Genomic DNA, 18,056 nt, shown 5'->3' on the forward strand with positions numbered 1-18,056 from the left:
GCTGTGGTCTTTTGCATTCAGACAGCTATCACTGTCTAAACTGCTTATATGCACACATACACACAGTAGCACTTACATTTACACCAAAGTGGTATTCCTAAACTAGTTACTTCAAATGTGCATGTCATATAATAAAACCCATTTACACAGTTCTGAAAAGCATGGAACAAATTCTTCATATGAAATATATGAAACCTCATTCAGGTAGTAGCAGCGGTCAAAGTCTGCTACAAAGTCAGGAGGAAAGGGTGATGCTGTAAGCACACAGAGCACCGCACAGACTTTTGGGCCTGTTCCAGTGCTACTATGCAGGTGCATCCATCATCAGAAGGAAAGGGACACATGGATGTGCCACTGCATGGTACACATTAATAGGTGATTTTGAAGCTGCACTATGTGAGTGTTGTTAAAATTGGAAGACGTAGCATTACTGAGTCAGGAGGAAAAAAACACACTAAAATATGTTCATGGGAGTTCTAATACACTTACATCTTGAGAAGACACGTTCATTGCCAAGTTTTGACTGAGTTCTCTTTGAATATTCCTTCAACACACTTGCAATCAGATTCATCCACGCAGGTAAGGGGTCTGACACTATAGAATGGTTCTGCATGTTGCATACAATTACATGTTTTCACCAGAGAGCTCTACAAAACCCCAAATCTTACATAATGTAGCTTTAACGGAACTGAACATGGGAATGAAACTGAATTCAATTTGACTAGAACAATTGCAACTTCAGTTCCTGTTCAAGATGTCAGGTTGAAAATACACAGTCTTTTCAGAAGCCATTATGTTATAGTTTCAAAAATAAGACCTTTATGATACAACAAACATAGCTGGAACACTTCAACTAAATATCAAGTATGACACTATCAAGGGATCTCAAAAAGTGAATTTCTAAAAAGTGAGATGAATGAAAAGAACATTTCTACAACAAGTATTGAGCAAGTCCAGAGCACAAGGACTAGCTGTCTGCTAAAGTGGCTAATGTCTGCTCTTAGACAGTTAGTCAATTACCAGCAATTCTATACTACAAAACATCATTACTGCTCAATGAATCCACAGCAAAGTAAATTAGTACTGAGTACCACCGGTAATACTGCCATCTTTTAAAGACTTTCACATAATTGAATAAGATTATTTCTCTGGTAATGGAGTTAACTGCCCTTTACTGGATGAACACATATAGACTTACCCAGAATAGACCTTCAGATTAAGAAGATAATAGTCCTCTTTCATTTACAATAAACTTCCTACTGGAGTCCTAAAGCAGTACACTGCTTTAGTCCACTCGCCCAGCATGCATTACGCTAGAGGTGGGCGATATGGCAAAAATAAAATATTGCGAAACTTTAAGAAAATTTTAAGATACACAGTATGTCATGATATTTATATTGCCCAGCGCTACACTACACAAATACGTCAAACAACCTTTGTAACCCCCTTTGTAACAAAAATACAACTTATGAGATTCTCAAAGTGTCAACTTTTCATGTAAAACTGTAAATGTTTAAAGTTGACAGTGAGAATAATTGACATCTTACACCTAATTTTACATCTTAATATTTCGCCTAGCAATCAGTATTTAAGCCAGTGTTTGTGTTTAGTAGTAGCCAATGAGAAGTCTACATATTATTTTACTTTGTTAACATTACCCCAGGCATGACTAAGAAGTCTGAAGGAGTGTGGCTAGGCTAACCATGATAGCTAAGGTTAGAAAAAACATTTCACTGTTCTCAATAACCTCGACAAGCCATCATGTTCCATCATCATCCACTCAGCAGAAAACAATTTTCCTCATGTACAAGACGAATGACTCTCATGTAACACTAAACTGGCTGGGTTGTGATTTAACCCGTAGTGGCTAAATAAAACATTTGCTTAATAAAAAAAATCATGTTTATAAATGGACTCCCCTGTTTGCATCTTCTGGACTACTGAATTTGTTGTGCAATCCTGTTGTACAGATGGCTGACAAAGTAAATTTACAGCAATTCTCAGACTAAAATGATTCTCAACAGTCACCATTCAGAATGTAAACAATACCTAAAGCAGTTCATCAAGTGGTCTTTTTTGTTCAGCTAGCTAAATTCTTTCTATAGGACAGCGTCTTTCTCTCCAGCCAAAGCATGTTTAGTCGTACAGCTACACAAGCGAACATCAACTTTTTATGTACGTTTTGTTGTCTGTACACTGCATGTATACAAACCTCTGTGGATGTGAGTTTAAGTTTAATGCATCAACTTTTAACAGACTCAACTATTTTCATTACACCCCAGAAAGAATGAAAATAATGTGACAGCTTCCTAGCAATGCTTTAACTATCTAGCTTCCTTCGCGAGCTAGCAGGAAAAAAAAAATATTCAAACAGCCTGCCCACATGTATCCTCCCTAAGGGCTTGTAGTTTTTTCAAAAGTTGCAACCACCTTCAACAAACATCAACTGGAGGGGGTTTTCCTACTTTTTAAACTGAAAACTTTCACTTTTGGCACCACTGTTGGGGGTAAGCAGATATTTTTGTAACAGATGTAGCGATGGTTAAAGCAGTGTCCCTTTAATTAACTAACTCATTCATTCATTCAATCATTCGCCTGATATATCGTCATATCACATCATCACTGTCTGGATAGCAGAAGAAATTACGGTATAAACTTGAGTTAGTCTCATCACCCTGGAGCTGGGTAATATTAGAATATCAATTGTTATCATGATAAATAATATAACAATACAATATGCTTTCCTGAACATATCATGGATACCATCAGTACCTGTAGAACACTGACCGACTGCATGTTTCATTATGAAAAGAGCAAAATTAGTCAGTTTAACTGGATTTAGTGCAACACAGTAAACCAAATATTGAATAAAAATCATTGTTTTCACAGTTTTTGATAGTATTTTTTAAAATGTAGCACTATTGGCTCTTTTTTCTCAGTTCCAACTGATCAGATGTCTAAGAAAATAAGTATTGTGTATCGTGAAAATTTCGTGGTAGTCTATTTTTGTCATATCACCCATCTCTAACTCACCCCTACCTTATTTTTTCATTGTTAGTGAAATAAAGAAAGATACTGAAGCTCGTCCTCCTGGTTGACATGTTGCACTCAGTCTACATACTAATGAGAGCATTCTGCTAGCTCAGCTTTAATTTCGTTTTGACAAAGCAAAATAGGACACAGAGACCCTCTTGTATAAAAACCTTATATATATATAAAATCAAATCTGGGTAGGCAGACAGCACACATGCACAGTCAGCCAGCCTGCTGAGGTACAGTATGCACTTCTTGTAATATAAGACTGCAATGCAACATAATGAGAGAGCACTGGACTCTGATAGGTGGCTAGGTGGGACAGCCAAACCAGCACCCACCCACATACAGAGACATACACTCACAAATAACACAAGGCACGACTGAAAGGACATGAACACCAGCAGAGAGGCTGCTCTAACATGGCCTGCAGTGTGCTGTAAGAGCAGAGATGAAATGATGTCAATGGACGTCAACATGGTCCTCTAACGCTGCACCAGGAGCCAGACAAAAGAGGCTGATTACTGTGAAGACAGAGGTCGATTACAATCCATGTAACACATTCATGATGTACTCGGCACTGCACAGACTCACCGGTGCTCATCGTTTCGTCCACAGATCCGTCAGAGAGCTGCTGCAGCTCAGATCCTCCCTCCTGCACACTCACTCGCTCAGGCGCGCTCTGCACGCCCCTCTGTCCAGCGCAGAGATGCTCCAATCCGCCCACAGCAGCAGTCCGGGTCAGATGATCCTGAGAGGGAGCCTACAGTGCTCTGCTGTGGTTAGAAAAAGGGTCAGTGTTGGATGTGTAGGTGCGCGTCTGTGCGCTCCGCTGGCGTGTTTGACAGCGCAGCTGACCACACCTCTCCTCTGCCTCAGCACCATCGAGCCAGGACGAGAGCAGCCTGACTTGCGCGCAAGGGCGCCTGGGACTTTGAGTTCTTTTGGAACAGGGTTTTGGTGTTGTTTTTTTAATTGCTGGGGGGATCCTTCATGAGGAGTTAAGATAATTAACCAAATCACTGTCCATGAAATTAATATGTGTATCTCACAAAATACGAAGGAGACAAGACTATTACATATTAATTTACTATAGTGATTTCTGCATTTGCTAACCCATGAGCTAAACCACAGCTAATGCGGGAAGGGAAAATGTATAATATTTAACAAAAACAAGAATCCCCCCAGCTTTTGCTTTTACTGGAAGTGTTGGTCTTTCTTAGTATTTATCGCCACCTAGTGTTGAAACTGTAGCACTGACACACTGTAGGCACAAAAGCAGAATTAGATTTGGTTTGCATGCAGGTGAATGCAGCTTGGGCCATTTAGTTAGCCTGTTTGCAACATTTAGCTTTGCCAGTTTGAAAAGAAAAATATCAACTGATGCATGTAATAAACAAGAGTTTCTGAAAGCGCCCTATCTGATCCACCTTAACTCTTGTATGTGTAGTTTGGAGACAACTTCTCATCTTCTGTTAATGTTCCAGTTTTGCTGCACAAATAGCCTCTACTGGAGGAAGGTTTGTCATCATTTCTGCTCTTGGAGATCTGCTTTTTTACAGATTCTAATCCAGACCGTAATTGACCTTATCTGATGGAACTGTTGCCTGAATGAGATGCATTAGCTTCAGTTTGGAGGTGAAATAGTCTTTCCTTATTACTCAGATTCTAAAGTAAAACACACCTATTCCAGACAAGGTACTGGAGTTCAGTGACTGCTGTCAAAAAAGCTACTTCCAAAGTTATGTAACACATTTCGTTTGTTGAAGGATCTGTTGGAAATGCTGACTGGGGTGTTATTCCAGACTGTCAGGTAAAGGGATTTGTGGTGGAGTTTGACACAAAAACCTTGTGTCTGTTATCTGTAAATCAGTTAAAGAAGGAAATGATAGCAGAATATTACTTTTCCTCTTTACTTATGCATCAGGAAGTGGACAAGTTATTTATGATTTATTTAATAATAATAATAATAATAATAATAATAATTATTATTATTATTATTATTATTACTGAATTTGTCAACCAGTGTACAGACACACAAGGCATACATTGCAAACATAGCATTGAAAAGTCACAATGTTAAGTGGCAATACAACACTTAAGAGGAAAAACCAAAAAAACAAACAAAATAATGTACAATAAAAGGCAGCTTAATGAGGGTCTTTGACTTTTCAGAGACAGATACAACGAATCCACATCCACAGCATTTTGCATAACATCATCAAAATTGCCACTAGAAATTCAATATTTCTCTACTCTAAAACTGGCCAACTGTCACAGACACTCCATTAACCAGATGTATCTCAATATTCTTAGACCTAAGCAAGTTTTGAAAGGATGTCCAGAATGTTTGTACCTTTTTACACTGAAAAAAACGTGTTCAACTGTTTCAATGTCATTACGACAGAAACAGCATGTATTTCTATCTAAATTATTTTTCCCACACAAATTCATTGGAATGTGATATTTTGGTAAAATTGGATAGACCAAATATTTACCTAATCAGTTTAGCAATCTCCTCCTTTTTTAAAACATGTTTTCTTTTCATCTGACATGAGTGGTAGCTCTTCAATCAATTTTTTTCATAAATGTATGTGTTTCCTTCTCTGACCTAATGTTACAACCTTCAGTACACACAGTAGGCCCCCACACGTCTGAGTCCAGTACAGCGCATCACGGGAAGCGGGCAGGCACGACTGACGTAGAATTTTATTACTGTTTATGTGCTAAGTTTTTACTTTAGAACAAGTCATTGTGAAACTTTGTTCCTTTGCTACTAAACATACAGAAGAAGAAAACGTTGTTATTTCAGTTTTGCTTCCACAAAACTCTCCCGGCCTGTATTTTAAAAGGCCACTGCGCGTGTTGACGCAGAGCGAACGTCATATTTGAGCGACAAACATGAAAGAGCATGGCGCAGCTCAGTCAGGCATGAGTGAGAACTTCAGTTCAAAACCAGCTTCATCAGCAGAACCCAGACTGATAACATGGCGGATATCGAGGACTTCGGAAATATAGAAGTCATTTTTCAGGATGAAGAGGATAAAACAGCTCCACGGTGTCCTCACGGTGTGTGTGTGTGTGTGTGTGTGTAGTCTAGTGTACTGTATTGCACTCAGGCTGAGTTCTGTTCGTGATCTCTGACATCTTCAGACTGCAACCTTATCCTGATTTCCATCAATAATGTCTTGATGTTATTGCGTTATAAACCAGCACTGGCTGTCATTTTTTAGGACCTACAGTCCTGTTCGAGATAAAGTGCAAAGGAGAGAAGAATGGAAGGAGATTTTATGCCTGTTCTGCATGTCGTGATAGAAAAGAGTGCAACTTCTTTCAGTGGGAGAACGAAAAGGTAAACAGCTTGGAGCAAACAGGTTTTTACTGCAATTTATCAGCTGTATTTTTTTATTAGTTTCTAGTTTTTGTTTGTTTGTTTGTTTTAGGTGTCAGAGGCAAGGTTGCTTGCAAGAGAGCAGCAGAACCTATCAAAGATGCCTCCTTTTTCTCATGCGCAGTACTGCGCAAGGTAAGTGCCTGGGCTCATGAAAAAAGAGTTAAATAGAATTCTAAACAGAATTCTTCACTTTAGAATAAGGTTTCTTAACCTGAGGGTCCTGGACACAGAGGGGCTCACAAGAGTGGTGATAGTAAGGCAAGACATATACCTTATAACAACGTTTTCAACCCTGGCCCTGGAGGACCACTACCCTGTACTTGTGTTTTCCCTGCTCCAAGCACATCTGATTAAACTAATCAGCTCATTAACAGTCTATTAGTGAGTAAAAGTGGCAGCACAAGCACTAAAATGTGCAGGACAGTGAGCATCCAAGGTCTGAACGTGGGGACAGGGTAGGGAGAAGGAGGTTTGCAAAGTAACATTAAAAAAGGGCCGCACTCTGAAAAAGGGTAAGTGTTGCTTCAGGTGTCCCACAGCCCTGCACAGTTTATATCAGTTTACTAATTGTAGTTTAATAAATTTAATATTAATATAATATAATTTATAATTTTACATAATATATTAATATAAATGTGATAATTTTTTTTTCATTTTTTTTAGCTTATCATACAAACTTTCACAAGCTGGGTAAGGGGTGTTTGAGTAGAGTATAAAAGCAGAGCAGTGGGTTCTCAGGATCAGGATTAAAAGAATGGTTTGCTAAAAAAAATCAAATTTGCCCAATTTACACCTTACCCCAAAGAATCAGTTTAGATCGTTTAGTTTTGCACTGGGACTACAAATCTAATGTAACTAACAAGTAATCTTTTTGGCTGACACAGACTTTATTATATTACACTTGATTCATAGCTTTAGGGTAAAACTAAAGGCACAAACTTTAGGCACCGAACATGTCTTAGCTCATCTGCTACATTTGAGGTAGATTGAAAATTAGAGAATCAGATTTTTTTTGCCAAGCATTTCTTTAGGAAGCTGTTTCAGACCAAGTAATACATAAGATATCTAGCCTGATGTCTAAAGGCTGTCATTCATTTTTCTCTCAGATTCAGAGAGTATGCGTCTCTTCCACTGGATCAAAGGAGGTTTTGTGTGGATTGTCAGATCCTGCTACTTCCTGGAGAATGGAGCGGTCACTCCTCACACCACATGCTTTCTGACATCACAGTGTCACAGCTGAGGAGGCCCAGTCTACTGCTGTGTCCTTTGGAGAATAAGAAGAGCAATGCACAATACCTGTTTGCTGACCGCAGCTGCCATTTTCTCCTTAATGTGCTTTCTGGATTAGGATTCAGGAAGGTTCTCTGTGTGGGGACACCACGGTGAGTTTGGATTCATGTTTATCAAGTTGGGTATCAGGTAGTACTGAGGCCGTGATTAAACAAAGCAGGCTTTGTGCCAAGATGTACACATCAGATGCATGCCCATATTTTAAGACAGTGATTTGACGATTACAGAATCTGTTGAAGTCTTGGTCTTCAAATTGTTTCTGCTCTAACAAGTACATGCGTTTCATCTGAGAAAGCTTTCAGAGAATATGTTTGTGCTGTCAGAAATTAACTCAGTGAATGAATTATGTGGTTTAGTGACCAGTCCAGATAACCCAAATGATATTCATTCCTCAGACCAAAGATGAGCAGATCAACACTGCCATTGGGAAAAGGTGACCATGTGGTGTGTTGTGGGTTAATGGGCTAAATGTAGTGTTTTTAATATTAGTGGATTTTACCATGTCAGTTAACTTTTAAACTATTCTAAATTCAGAGATTGGTTTCCAAAATTGCCTGACATTTGTGGTGTTTCAAGCTAAAGCAGAGATTATCGTATAATGAAAATCTACCCCATGAAGTATTATTATGAAGTCTGAAACATTTTGTTTACATAAACTTTTATTCATTAATTACAGATTCCATGAACTAATTAAGATGCAAAGCATAGACAACAAGAGTGACCCCATCAAGAGTTTACTACTGGATATTGATTTCAGGTAAGTGTAAATTTAGTTGATGTGACACTCTGGCACCTTTTGAAATGCAGTGTTAAAAGCTGTACAAGTAGAGGATTTCTTCTGTTTTATTTAGGTATTAAAAAAATATTTAAAAAGCAAAGTTATACTGTTACATTGTTGTACATATCTAAAACTAGAACGGTATCCACATCGGTAACTTAACTTTTAATGTAAGATAATGTAAAGAGATTTTATTCTAAACAAATCTGGACAATTTCTGTTGGTCCATTCATATGAAATTTGTAACAGCCAGTATCTTCAAATGATGAAAAGAAAAACAATAAAAAAAAAATATATATAGACAAGGTTTTTTTTTCCCCACAGCAACGGATTATACCTATCAGTACGATATTAGTGTAGGATAATCGATCACATGCTGAGGTCACAGATTTCCATATGATCTGGGACACTGTGTCCATCTCTGGCTTTAAAGAAGCGAAAGGCAGGGAAGAGCGGCTCTGTAAACTGGTGATAGGCTCTCTCAAACACAGCGGTGGAAGCTGATGAAAACTCCTGCAGCACTTTCACAGTTTCAGCATCATAGAAGGCCACACGACCCTTCCGGTAGTTTACAAAGATGCCCACTTTATCCGGTGCCCCTCGCCCTGTCCTGCCAGACAACGCCACATGCCGGTCATTATGCCAGGCTGAGAGTTGTCCATCCTGAAACTCCAGACTCCAGGAGAGCCTGTTTCTGCCCAGTTTTGTACTTTTGTCTTGCCCTTTCCTGCTCAGGCTTCCATAGGCCACGCCCACCGCCCAAGCAGAGCAGCAGTGAACGTCTACTTCCCAGTAATGCTGACCTCCTGTTATTGAAACTGAGCCCAGGGCACAGTAGACCTGATCAAACTGCTGGGGTTGATTAGGAGCTGAACAGTCTTCTGCAGAAATGTGCATAGATCTGCCTTTTGACATCACTTTGATCTGTCTGTGGCTAGTCATCCTGTCAATCACCACCTCAGTGTAGTCTAGCAATAAAGATACAGTGTATTTAGAGAAAATGGTTTACAGATTATCCACAGAACAACATAAGTATTTCAATAAACTCATGTTAGAAATATGATTACAGACCAACAGTTGTTACTGTATATCGTTGTATCCTGTTTGTCACTTTTGCCTATTTTTGTCTAAATGACTATTTGTAATTTGCATATCACAGAAATGATTGAAAAATCACCTCCATTGCTATTTATCACAATTTAGCACATAGCTTACCCAGTAACAGGCTCTTTCTCTGTAGCTGGGCCTGCAGCTCTTTTGAAATCTTCCCTAAAGCTTTCATAAGCTTCTGGAATTTCTCCTCATTGAGCCTGATGGCCTCCTCAGCTATATCCAGCTTCTTACTGCAACTACAGAAAAATGAATTCACATTACAAAAGTTATTAACATGCAGATGCTTTGGATTTCGGCATAATTTACCACTTTGAAAGCTGAATATGTTACTCGTGAATCATGTGGATGTTAAGAGTTTTTAATTTTATGGAGGGTATACTGTTAGCAGAGCCTCCCCAGAGTCTTTACAAAAAATTCTGTCCACTTGGTGGCCATCTTGGCAGTACCACCGGGCAGCTATTTCCAGTCGCATGAGACCAGACTCCTATCTCTTTGAATGAGGAGAGACCTAAAAACTTGAAACTGAAGGCCAAATTGCCGTTTAAAAAACATTTTTCAAATCACTGCTAAAATTTAATAAATATCTCATAAATAATTTTTTATGTTTGCCTCAAATAACACCCAAAAATATCTTTATAATGTCTCTGGCTTTCCCAAGCACAGCACAGCAGGAGTCATTATTTAGGTAACCAACAGAAATAGAATTAGATTTTTATAGGCCAGTGAGAACTAAGATAATGTTACTGAAATGCAAAGAGAGCTACACTATAGGCCATGTTTCACAAACTGTGAAATTGGTTTCATTTTTGCTTCTGATTTGGATTTCTGTATTTAATAGCGTTCAAACAGTGGGCAAAAAAGTTAATGTAAATTATCACGGGTTGCAACCAAGACAGCTTCTGTTTAGTCAGAAATATTTATGTAGAACATGTTTATCTCTGTGGACTTCTGTAATCACTGTAAAAGTAAAAAGACTACAAATCTCTACAAATTGTCTACAAATTACAAATTGCAAGTGGCGATTATTGGGGTCCAAGTACAACATGCCATTTTGGAGTGCGTATACCACAAATAAGGGTTTAAATTTTTTTGTACAGCCTCAAATTATATGCACTAGAATTTCACATTAAAATCTTTGAAATTTTCTCACATGAATGACGCTGTCGGACCCTGCTACAGGTGACTGGTTTCTGAACTTGTCATCTTTTTGCTCTTGAGCTTTCAATAGTGGCCTTATGTAATGTGCCACAAGTTAATAAACAAAACCCCAAGCTAACGTGCTAACCACAGTACAATGATACAATGGCATACGCTCTATTATAACCTTAATACGCTGTCATACATGTATAAACTCAAATTGACTTCATCACAGGAGTGGGGTGTTTAAGTGGATTTACCTGAAGTCCTCAGCACAGACCTGAAAACAGATTGTGAAATGAATTTAGTAGGGTTGTATTTCACAATGCTAATACTTTTCAACTCCACACAGTACAGTTCAATTAAATGAAACCATAGCCAAATTAGTACAAAGGTATTCATGGTATGTAAATGTATATCAGTCTTTCTGAACCTACTTTGTATAGGCTGCATCTTCTCAAACTGTGTGCAGATCATAGAGTACATTATGATATTCAAGGCAAGCTCTAAAACCCCAAGTGTAACATTGTTGGTCCAGTGTTACCGGCTGTTGGCTCTCAGCGCTGCTCTCCTGCAGTTTCTTGATGGTGCTGATGTGTTTCCGCACCAGTCTCAGGTGCTGGGTCCAGTCCTGCAGATGCCTCGTCAGTTTACTGCTGTTCTCCCTGTGGTCCTGTTCTAGCATGCTCAGAGCGGCCAGCTCGTCCTTTTCTAAGGCCAGGCGCATATTCTCGAAGCGCTCACGTACCTGCTGCTCTATCACCTCTGCACTCGCCTTTACCCCAAGCAGACAGAGGGAAAAGCGTTTGGTGTTGGGTGTGCCATAATAGTTAAGGTTAAAAAGCTTTAACCCCAGGACTTTTTAGCACATTAACACGCGTGAACATGGCAGTTCCTTTAGAAATATGCAAAAGACAGAGCTTTAATATGACAAATGTAAGAAAAGGCAGTGGCTGTATTAAAATCATCTGCTTATCACTTACAGTGAGGTTGCCTTGGCGTTTTTTCAGAGATGCCATGCGAGCCTCTGTCCTTTTGCTCTCATTCTCCAGCTCCTCCAGCAAACATGACAACTGCTCCTAGTGTTTACACACATTGCTTTAATCCAGTGTACTGGAGTGTTCTGGAGTTTCCTTCATTGCATGTTAATCCTTTCATTGTCATTGTCTGTTCGAGAGGTGGGAATCTTTAGGCGATTGGCAACATGCAACTATAAAACAATGCTCAATGTATCTTAATATTTCATTTTTATTTCATTTTTTTCTATTTGATTTGATTGTCATTATTGTGACCAGTTTGTCATAGTTTGATTGCAGTTTGAGATGCGTTTATTATTAAGATCCTGCATTTTGTTTCCACCTCCAAGCCAGGCTGTGCCAAAGTTTGCTACTTTCTGATGTCTCTGGATGCACCTGGAGTTTATTTTAAAGTAGGAGAAACTTAAAAGTCTAAATGAAAAACTGAGTATTTCAGAGTCTTTCAAGAGAGAATGCATCTAAGAACTGAATACTCTTTCCACCTCTAGATTGTCCTCTGCTGGTGAAAAGTGTGGTATTTCACAAAGCAAAATTTTCTCAGTTAGCTAGATAATTGAGTTCTGACCAATAGAAGAGCTGGGATATTGCTGCTGACAAATGTCATTTTGAGTTTTAAATGATCCAGTTCATTGAGGTATCCTACTTTGTGAAATACACTCAGAAGTCATAGTCACTGTAGTATGCAGAAGGTAACCAAACCTGTGTGTATTTGACGGAGGCGGTGCCTGTTTTGCGGAGTGTTTTCGGGGAGCGAGGGTAGGGCTGGGTGACTGGGCCCAAACACAGCGGATCAGCTCCTGGTATCCGAGCTGTGCCGTCGTCTTCTGCCATTTCTGCTAATCTTGTAAACGTGAACATAAATAGTATACAAAATGCATACAAAAGACAATTCTAATGGCTCTGCCATATGCATGGCTCATGAGTACTCCCCAGTGAACTTGCTAATTTTTGAAAGCAGTGATCATCCCTTGAACATTCTTCATTACTGCATTGCTTACAGTTATAGTATGTTATGCTTGCAAGGCAATGAAATGCAGTTGCTAAAGTTAGCTTGCTTCTTTTCTGTAGAGTGCTTAACCAGTTCCTCTCATCCTGAGGAAGCCAAGGTGTCACAACACGCCTGTAAGAATCTGCCTGCTGCACCCAGCATTTAGTAACACTACAATGACTACATGCCGCAAACCCTAACTATTCAGATAACTGCATTCAAATCCACACTGAGCTAGCCTGTGTGGACTATGCTTTTATTTACAAAGATATATATATATATATATATGTATGTGTATATATATGTATATATATGTATATATATGTATGTATATATATACACACACACACACACACACAAGTTTTTTTTTTGCATTGCAGACCATCCAGACTAGTCATTGCAGTCACTATTCATGAACAAATGGACATTCCATTAGTGCATAAGGTCCCCATTACTGCATTGTTTGCAATTTGCCTACAGACTTTAGTAACCAGTTAAACTAATAATAAATAAATAGGTATATTAATACTTACTTTACAGAGTGTGGAGATTTGGGTTGTGCTCTCGCTGCGCTCTTCACCGGTATGTGTGTGAAAAGCTGTAAATGATCGTATAAGCCCACAACAAGCCAAAGCCTGTTTGTATCTGTGCGCATGTACGTGCGTGCATGTGTCTGCAGTATTTCTCGTGCCAGCTCATATTTTGGCACCTGATAGGATAATTGTTCATCCGAAGACATAGCCTGTGGGGTTTATAGATTCAGCAGGCAGACTTTCTTTAATGAGTTAGAATAAATGAGAAATTACAAAGTGCCTTTTGTTCATCTTTGTTTTTCTCTTTCAGATATTCTCAGTTTTATGGGCAGGACGAATTCTGTCATTATAACATGTTTAACCATCATTTCTTTAATGGAGAGGTAACATTTGACTTCTTCCTCTACCTCTGCCTGCTTTTGATTTAGATAACCTCTTCCACGTGTGAACTGAATGACCCCTCTTACTCTCTCTGTACAGGAAGCAGCCAAAGCTTTCCTAGACTTCCTGACTGAGGATGGATCTAAAGTTGTGATGGTGGCAGACCCACCCTTTGGAGGTCTGGTGAAGCTGCTTGGCCACACATTCTCGAAGATATCAGAGACATGGAGAAAGCTTCAAGGTGCAGGTACGTACCAAGACAGCCATTATTATATATGTAAAATTGAAAAACAAATATATGTTCAGTACACTGCAAAGGTTTTAAGCACCAGAGAAAATTAGATTTAAAATGCTGTTTATCTGGTAAGTATTTATTTGCACAGAAAAAAAATATTACAATACATGTTAACGTAAGTAGTGATTTTACATATGTCAGGGTTTTCATTTAATCATTTTCAATCGTCTTCTTGTGGCAATCCAGTCAATCAAAACCAAAATTTAGTTTTTTTAAACTAGTTCACAACCTCTTTTTTGAAAACAATAAATTATTGTTACTTTTTACTGAATTTAACATTTGCACTACTTATCTTAATATGTTTTTACTAGCACAACTACACATATTGCCAAGAAAAGTGGTTTTACATAATGTGCTTAAGTACCTAACACTTTTGTACAGTACTTTACTGCATAAACATTGGGTGATTTATACAAGTAATTTTGATCGTGTAATCTTTTATGTGTCCGTAGCGTTTTTGTTTCTTTTCAGCAATGATATGCAGGAGCAGAAACATGGAATCTAATAAACTAATGACCATTTTTATTACAATTCTGCAGAGAGCAGTGTGTCCGAGATGCCTATGGTGTGGATATTCCCATACTTCTTTGAACCACGGATTCTTAACTGCTTTCCTTCCTTTACTATGTTGGATTATCAGGTATAAAATCAAGCAAAAAGTAAAATTTATGGTATGATTTATTGATATAGCATTAATTATCAAAACCATCCATAAAAATGTCTTCCTTTTTTTTTTGCATACACAAGTTGCACAGATTTGTTGTCCAAAACGTTTTTTTTTTAACTCAAACACAGCACTCAGTTGCCTTGTGAGCCACAGCACGAGTGACTGTCACACAAAGAAAAATTTTAAGGATAACTATAGTTTAATATTTATTCGTCAAGACTAAGGCTTTGTCGCCCTCTGCTGGTAACTCAACTAACATGGAACTATAAAACACATGCTGTTTCACATAATAAAAATATCAATTGGTACCAGTTTTTAATACAACTTCCCTTATAAAGAGTTTATGAATGGTTTAAAATGAATTTAATGATGTTAATTAGATCAAAACCACCTTCAGAATTAATAAGCAGTTATAACACGAATAAAAAAGGCAACAGGGGCCTATTCTTTCTGATGAATATGAAAATTTGATGAGGCTGGTATAATATTGACTGATGGAGAAGACAAAGATTTAACAGATAAATGTGGGCTCAGTATTTGGCAAGCAGCAACTCATTTTTGTTACTTCTGTGTTATAACTGCTTATTAATACTTTTAAGGTGTTCATGACCTAATTAATAATCACTAACAAACTACTTTAACACATTCCTAAACCCTTTAGAAGGGCAGCCTTATTGTAAAGTGGGACTTATCAATAACTTTGTCCAAATTCATCAGTTTTTTCAAAATTATCACCCAAATCCAAGTATTTTCTCTGATATATTGTCTTTCTCCAAAACACGTGTATCTCCATTTTTCTACATCATTTGAGCACAGCAACTGTTCTTTACATTGTGTGAAAATGTCATGATGAATGGACCAATAGAAATGTTCCAAAATCTTCAAACTAGCTCATAACATCAAGAACTTACTTGAAAACAATACATTCTTGTTACTTTTTACTATATTTATGTTTACATTGTTTGAACTTGGGATAAAACCTGTTTATTAACTTATGTTCAAAGTTGACAGTTTCTGCCTTCAACCCGTAAAGTTACTATTTTATTAAATTTAGTTTTTTCTTTAGGTAGATTATGATAACCACCCTTTGTACAAGCATGGAAAGTCTGGCCGGAAGCAGTCTCCTGTCCGACTGTTCACCAACCTCTGTCCCAAAGACATCGTCCTGCCAAAGGAGGAAGGCTACAGGTAAAGCACACTTCACTTAAAGTTCTGGGACGAGTTCAGATTTGGGCTGTTTGTAATTCTTTTGAACTGCTTGTTGTTTCCCCTTTCATTTCTCATGTCAGATTTTGCAGCATTTGTGAGAGATACGTATCAGCAGAGAACAAGCACTGCTCCATATGTAACGCATGCACATCAAAGGTAGGCCTAGCCTTTTTGGGCTATGTGAGACTAAAAACAAATGGCAAATCTCAAAGATCTCTTTGTCTCTTCCTCAGAATGGAAAAGAATGGAAGCATTGTCCAGAATGTGGAAAGTGTGTGAAGCCCTGTAAGTATGCGAATTTCGCAAGCTTGTTACAGATAACAGTAAGATATGGGTTTGGAGTTCAGTACTTAAATTTCAATCAGCTCCACTGGATCTTGACACTGTATTGGTTCTACTTATGTTTTGTGCTGATTGACTTTGCTCCTGTCTCCGTCCCTCAGCCTGGCTCCACTGTTCCTTGTGTGGTCACTGTACACTCCCAAATCATCAGTGTGGGCAGACGGGCTGTTACAGCTGTGGAGACCAAGGGCACAAGCGCAGAGCCTGTCCCAGCAAAGGCAAGAAAAAGTGAGTGTATATCTGTACACACTGGTGAAATAACAGTTGACAGATGCACACGGGTTGCCACCAACAAGAAAACTGCATACACAGCTGTTTCTGTAACTACAGTAAACAGTGACAGATATTGAAAGCTCACACCTAGGCTTCCTTCCTCACAAGCTGTGAAGAGTTTGACACCAAATAAATCCTTTTAGCAAACAGTTAATGTATATCATATGTATATATGTGCAGTGATATACACTAACATTGTCATGTATGAATATGGAAACTATACTAAGCACACCCCATTGACACATCCTGGCTCTTGTGGTTTAACTTACAGCTTACAGCAGCAGAAGAGTGATAAAGGAGCTCAACGGACATTCAACCGTGGCACCAACAAAACCACAGGCAAAAAGAAGAGAGGCAAAAATGCACACGGGAAGAAGAAAATGGTCAGATGACTTCTCACTCACAGTGAATTGTTAAAGTCATGTGCTGTGCAAGTGTACACTGATGGTCACTGTAAGTCACTCAGCCTGCCTATCTTCTCTGTGTGAGTGGAACATTATAAGGGCTGACTTATGAACTTTTTGTAGTCCACTGAATCATCAAGGCATTCAGGGGTATCCTGGAATGCTTTAAACTGCATTTTAAGATATGAGAGTCAGAGTCAAACCCTTGTTTTACATTTTGGTTTGAAGACTTAAACTTTCACATTTGTGGAACTTTTTAACTGTGGAGAGTGGAGAAAAAACAATTGCGCAACAGGAACATGCCATATGTGGAGTATACTGAAGTAATAGAACATAAGAGGGAGTGTGTTATCATGAATAACAGCACAGCCGTGCTGTTAATCACAATAATGCACTACCTCAAGTGTTACAGTCATGGCAAAAAAAATGTGCTGTTATCAGATATAAGTTGAAATGTCTTATCCATGCTCTCAGATTGAATGTTATCTGATAACACTTGATTAAATTTCCCAGTTTTATAAATAAAATTGTTGGTTGAAGTATCTGCTTTAGCTGCATATACAATGAATAAGCAGTTATTTAATTGTTCAGTTTTATTTAATATATTAAAATAGGTCATCTGTGCTATGCGCACTTTTACACTTTGAATAATTTCTAGTCTTTCTAGTGTTAATCAAAGAACAAAATGTAAATTGAAACCTGAGTGTCTCAATTTATGTCCTAATGATTCTGCATTTTTAGACTTAGTTTAAAGCCAGAGTTTCCAGAACTGTTAGTGTTAAAACCACTTCCACTGTAATAGTGTTCTTAGTAATACTTGATATACTCCTTATCATAGTATGATCCGTATCGTAGAGCTTTTTTAGAAACCACACCCTGAAGAAGCTTGCAATGGCTCTCTAAATTCATAATTATAATGCCTTTTTTGGACAGTAATGACGAGTATGTTCTGATCTTCCTGTGGAATTACAATCTACAGTGTTTATAGTGTCAGTCCATTTGCAATTATTAAAATAAGCAAGTTAAATTACACAATAAATACAGTAAAGTGAACAGTTTACAACACCTGGACTTCAGTCCAAGTAAACAAGCAGTACTAAAACAAAATTCCAGCCAATGAAAAAAAAAAAATTAACAGTGAAAGCACAAATGCATTAATTGTACTTTTGTACAGGCTAGTGA

General features: G+C 38.1%; 3 protein-coding genes across 6 annotated transcripts in view; 1 reads left to right on the forward strand and 2 right to left on the reverse strand.

Annotated features, from left to right (window-relative positions):
• Positions 1 to 3,867, reverse strand: part of ablim2 (actin binding LIM protein family, member 2) — a 91,030-nt gene extending 87,163 nt beyond the window's left edge. The window contains exon 1 of the mRNA XM_036572329.1: positions 3,628 to 3,867. Coding sequence (XP_036428222.1) covers positions 3,628 to 3,637 — 10 coding nt within the window. The 5' untranslated portion in view covers positions 3,638 to 3,867. The remainder of the gene's footprint in view (positions 1 to 3,627) is intronic.
• Positions 3,868 to 5,923: 2,056 nt separating this feature from the next.
• On the forward strand, positions 5,924 to 18,052 carry zcchc4 (zinc finger, CCHC domain containing 4). Of its 3 annotated transcripts, XM_036572344.1 has the most exons (13): positions 5,924 to 6,102; positions 6,267 to 6,385; positions 6,477 to 6,559; positions 7,534 to 7,809; positions 8,394 to 8,474; positions 13,614 to 13,686; positions 13,784 to 13,931; positions 14,519 to 14,619; positions 15,713 to 15,834; positions 15,936 to 16,011; positions 16,089 to 16,140; positions 16,299 to 16,425; positions 16,742 to 18,052. In XM_036572344.1, the coding sequence occupies exons 1-13, from the start codon at positions 6,021 to 6,023 to the stop codon at positions 16,860 to 16,862; spliced, it is 1,461 nt and encodes a 486-aa protein (XP_036428237.1). In that variant the 5' UTR covers positions 5,924 to 6,020; the 3' UTR covers positions 16,863 to 18,052. The 3 variants fall into 3 exon arrangements, with proteins under 3 accessions (XP_036428237.1, XP_036428234.1, XP_036428235.1); XM_036572341.1 differs by having other exon boundaries at positions 16,089 to 16,425; XM_036572342.1 differs by lacking the exon at positions 16,742 to 18,052 and having other exon boundaries at positions 16,089 to 16,641.
• si:dkey-219e21.4 (probable E3 ubiquitin-protein ligase TRIML1) lies at positions 8,336 to 13,353 on the reverse strand. Of its 2 annotated transcripts, XM_036572347.1 has the most exons (7): positions 13,304 to 13,353; positions 12,482 to 12,618; positions 11,729 to 11,824; positions 11,290 to 11,520; positions 11,006 to 11,025; positions 9,711 to 9,844; positions 8,336 to 9,463 (listed from the first exon to the last, which is right to left on the reverse strand). In XM_036572347.1, the coding sequence occupies exons 2-7, from the start codon at positions 12,611 to 12,613 to the stop codon at positions 8,865 to 8,867; spliced, it is 1,212 nt and encodes a 403-aa protein (XP_036428240.1). In that variant the 5' UTR covers positions 12,614 to 12,618; positions 13,304 to 13,353; the 3' UTR covers positions 8,336 to 8,864. The 2 variants fall into 2 exon arrangements, with proteins under 2 accessions (XP_036428240.1, XP_036428239.1); XM_036572346.1 differs by lacking the exon at positions 13,304 to 13,353 and having other exon boundaries at positions 12,482 to 12,664.
• Positions 18,053 to 18,056: the final 4 nt, after the last annotated feature.

Source organism: Colossoma macropomum, unplaced genomic scaffold (assembly GCF_904425465.1).
Source record: "Colossoma macropomum unplaced genomic scaffold, Colossoma_macropomum, whole genome shotgun sequence".
Lineage (NCBI taxonomy): Eukaryota > Metazoa > Chordata > Actinopteri > Characiformes > Serrasalmidae > Colossoma > Colossoma macropomum.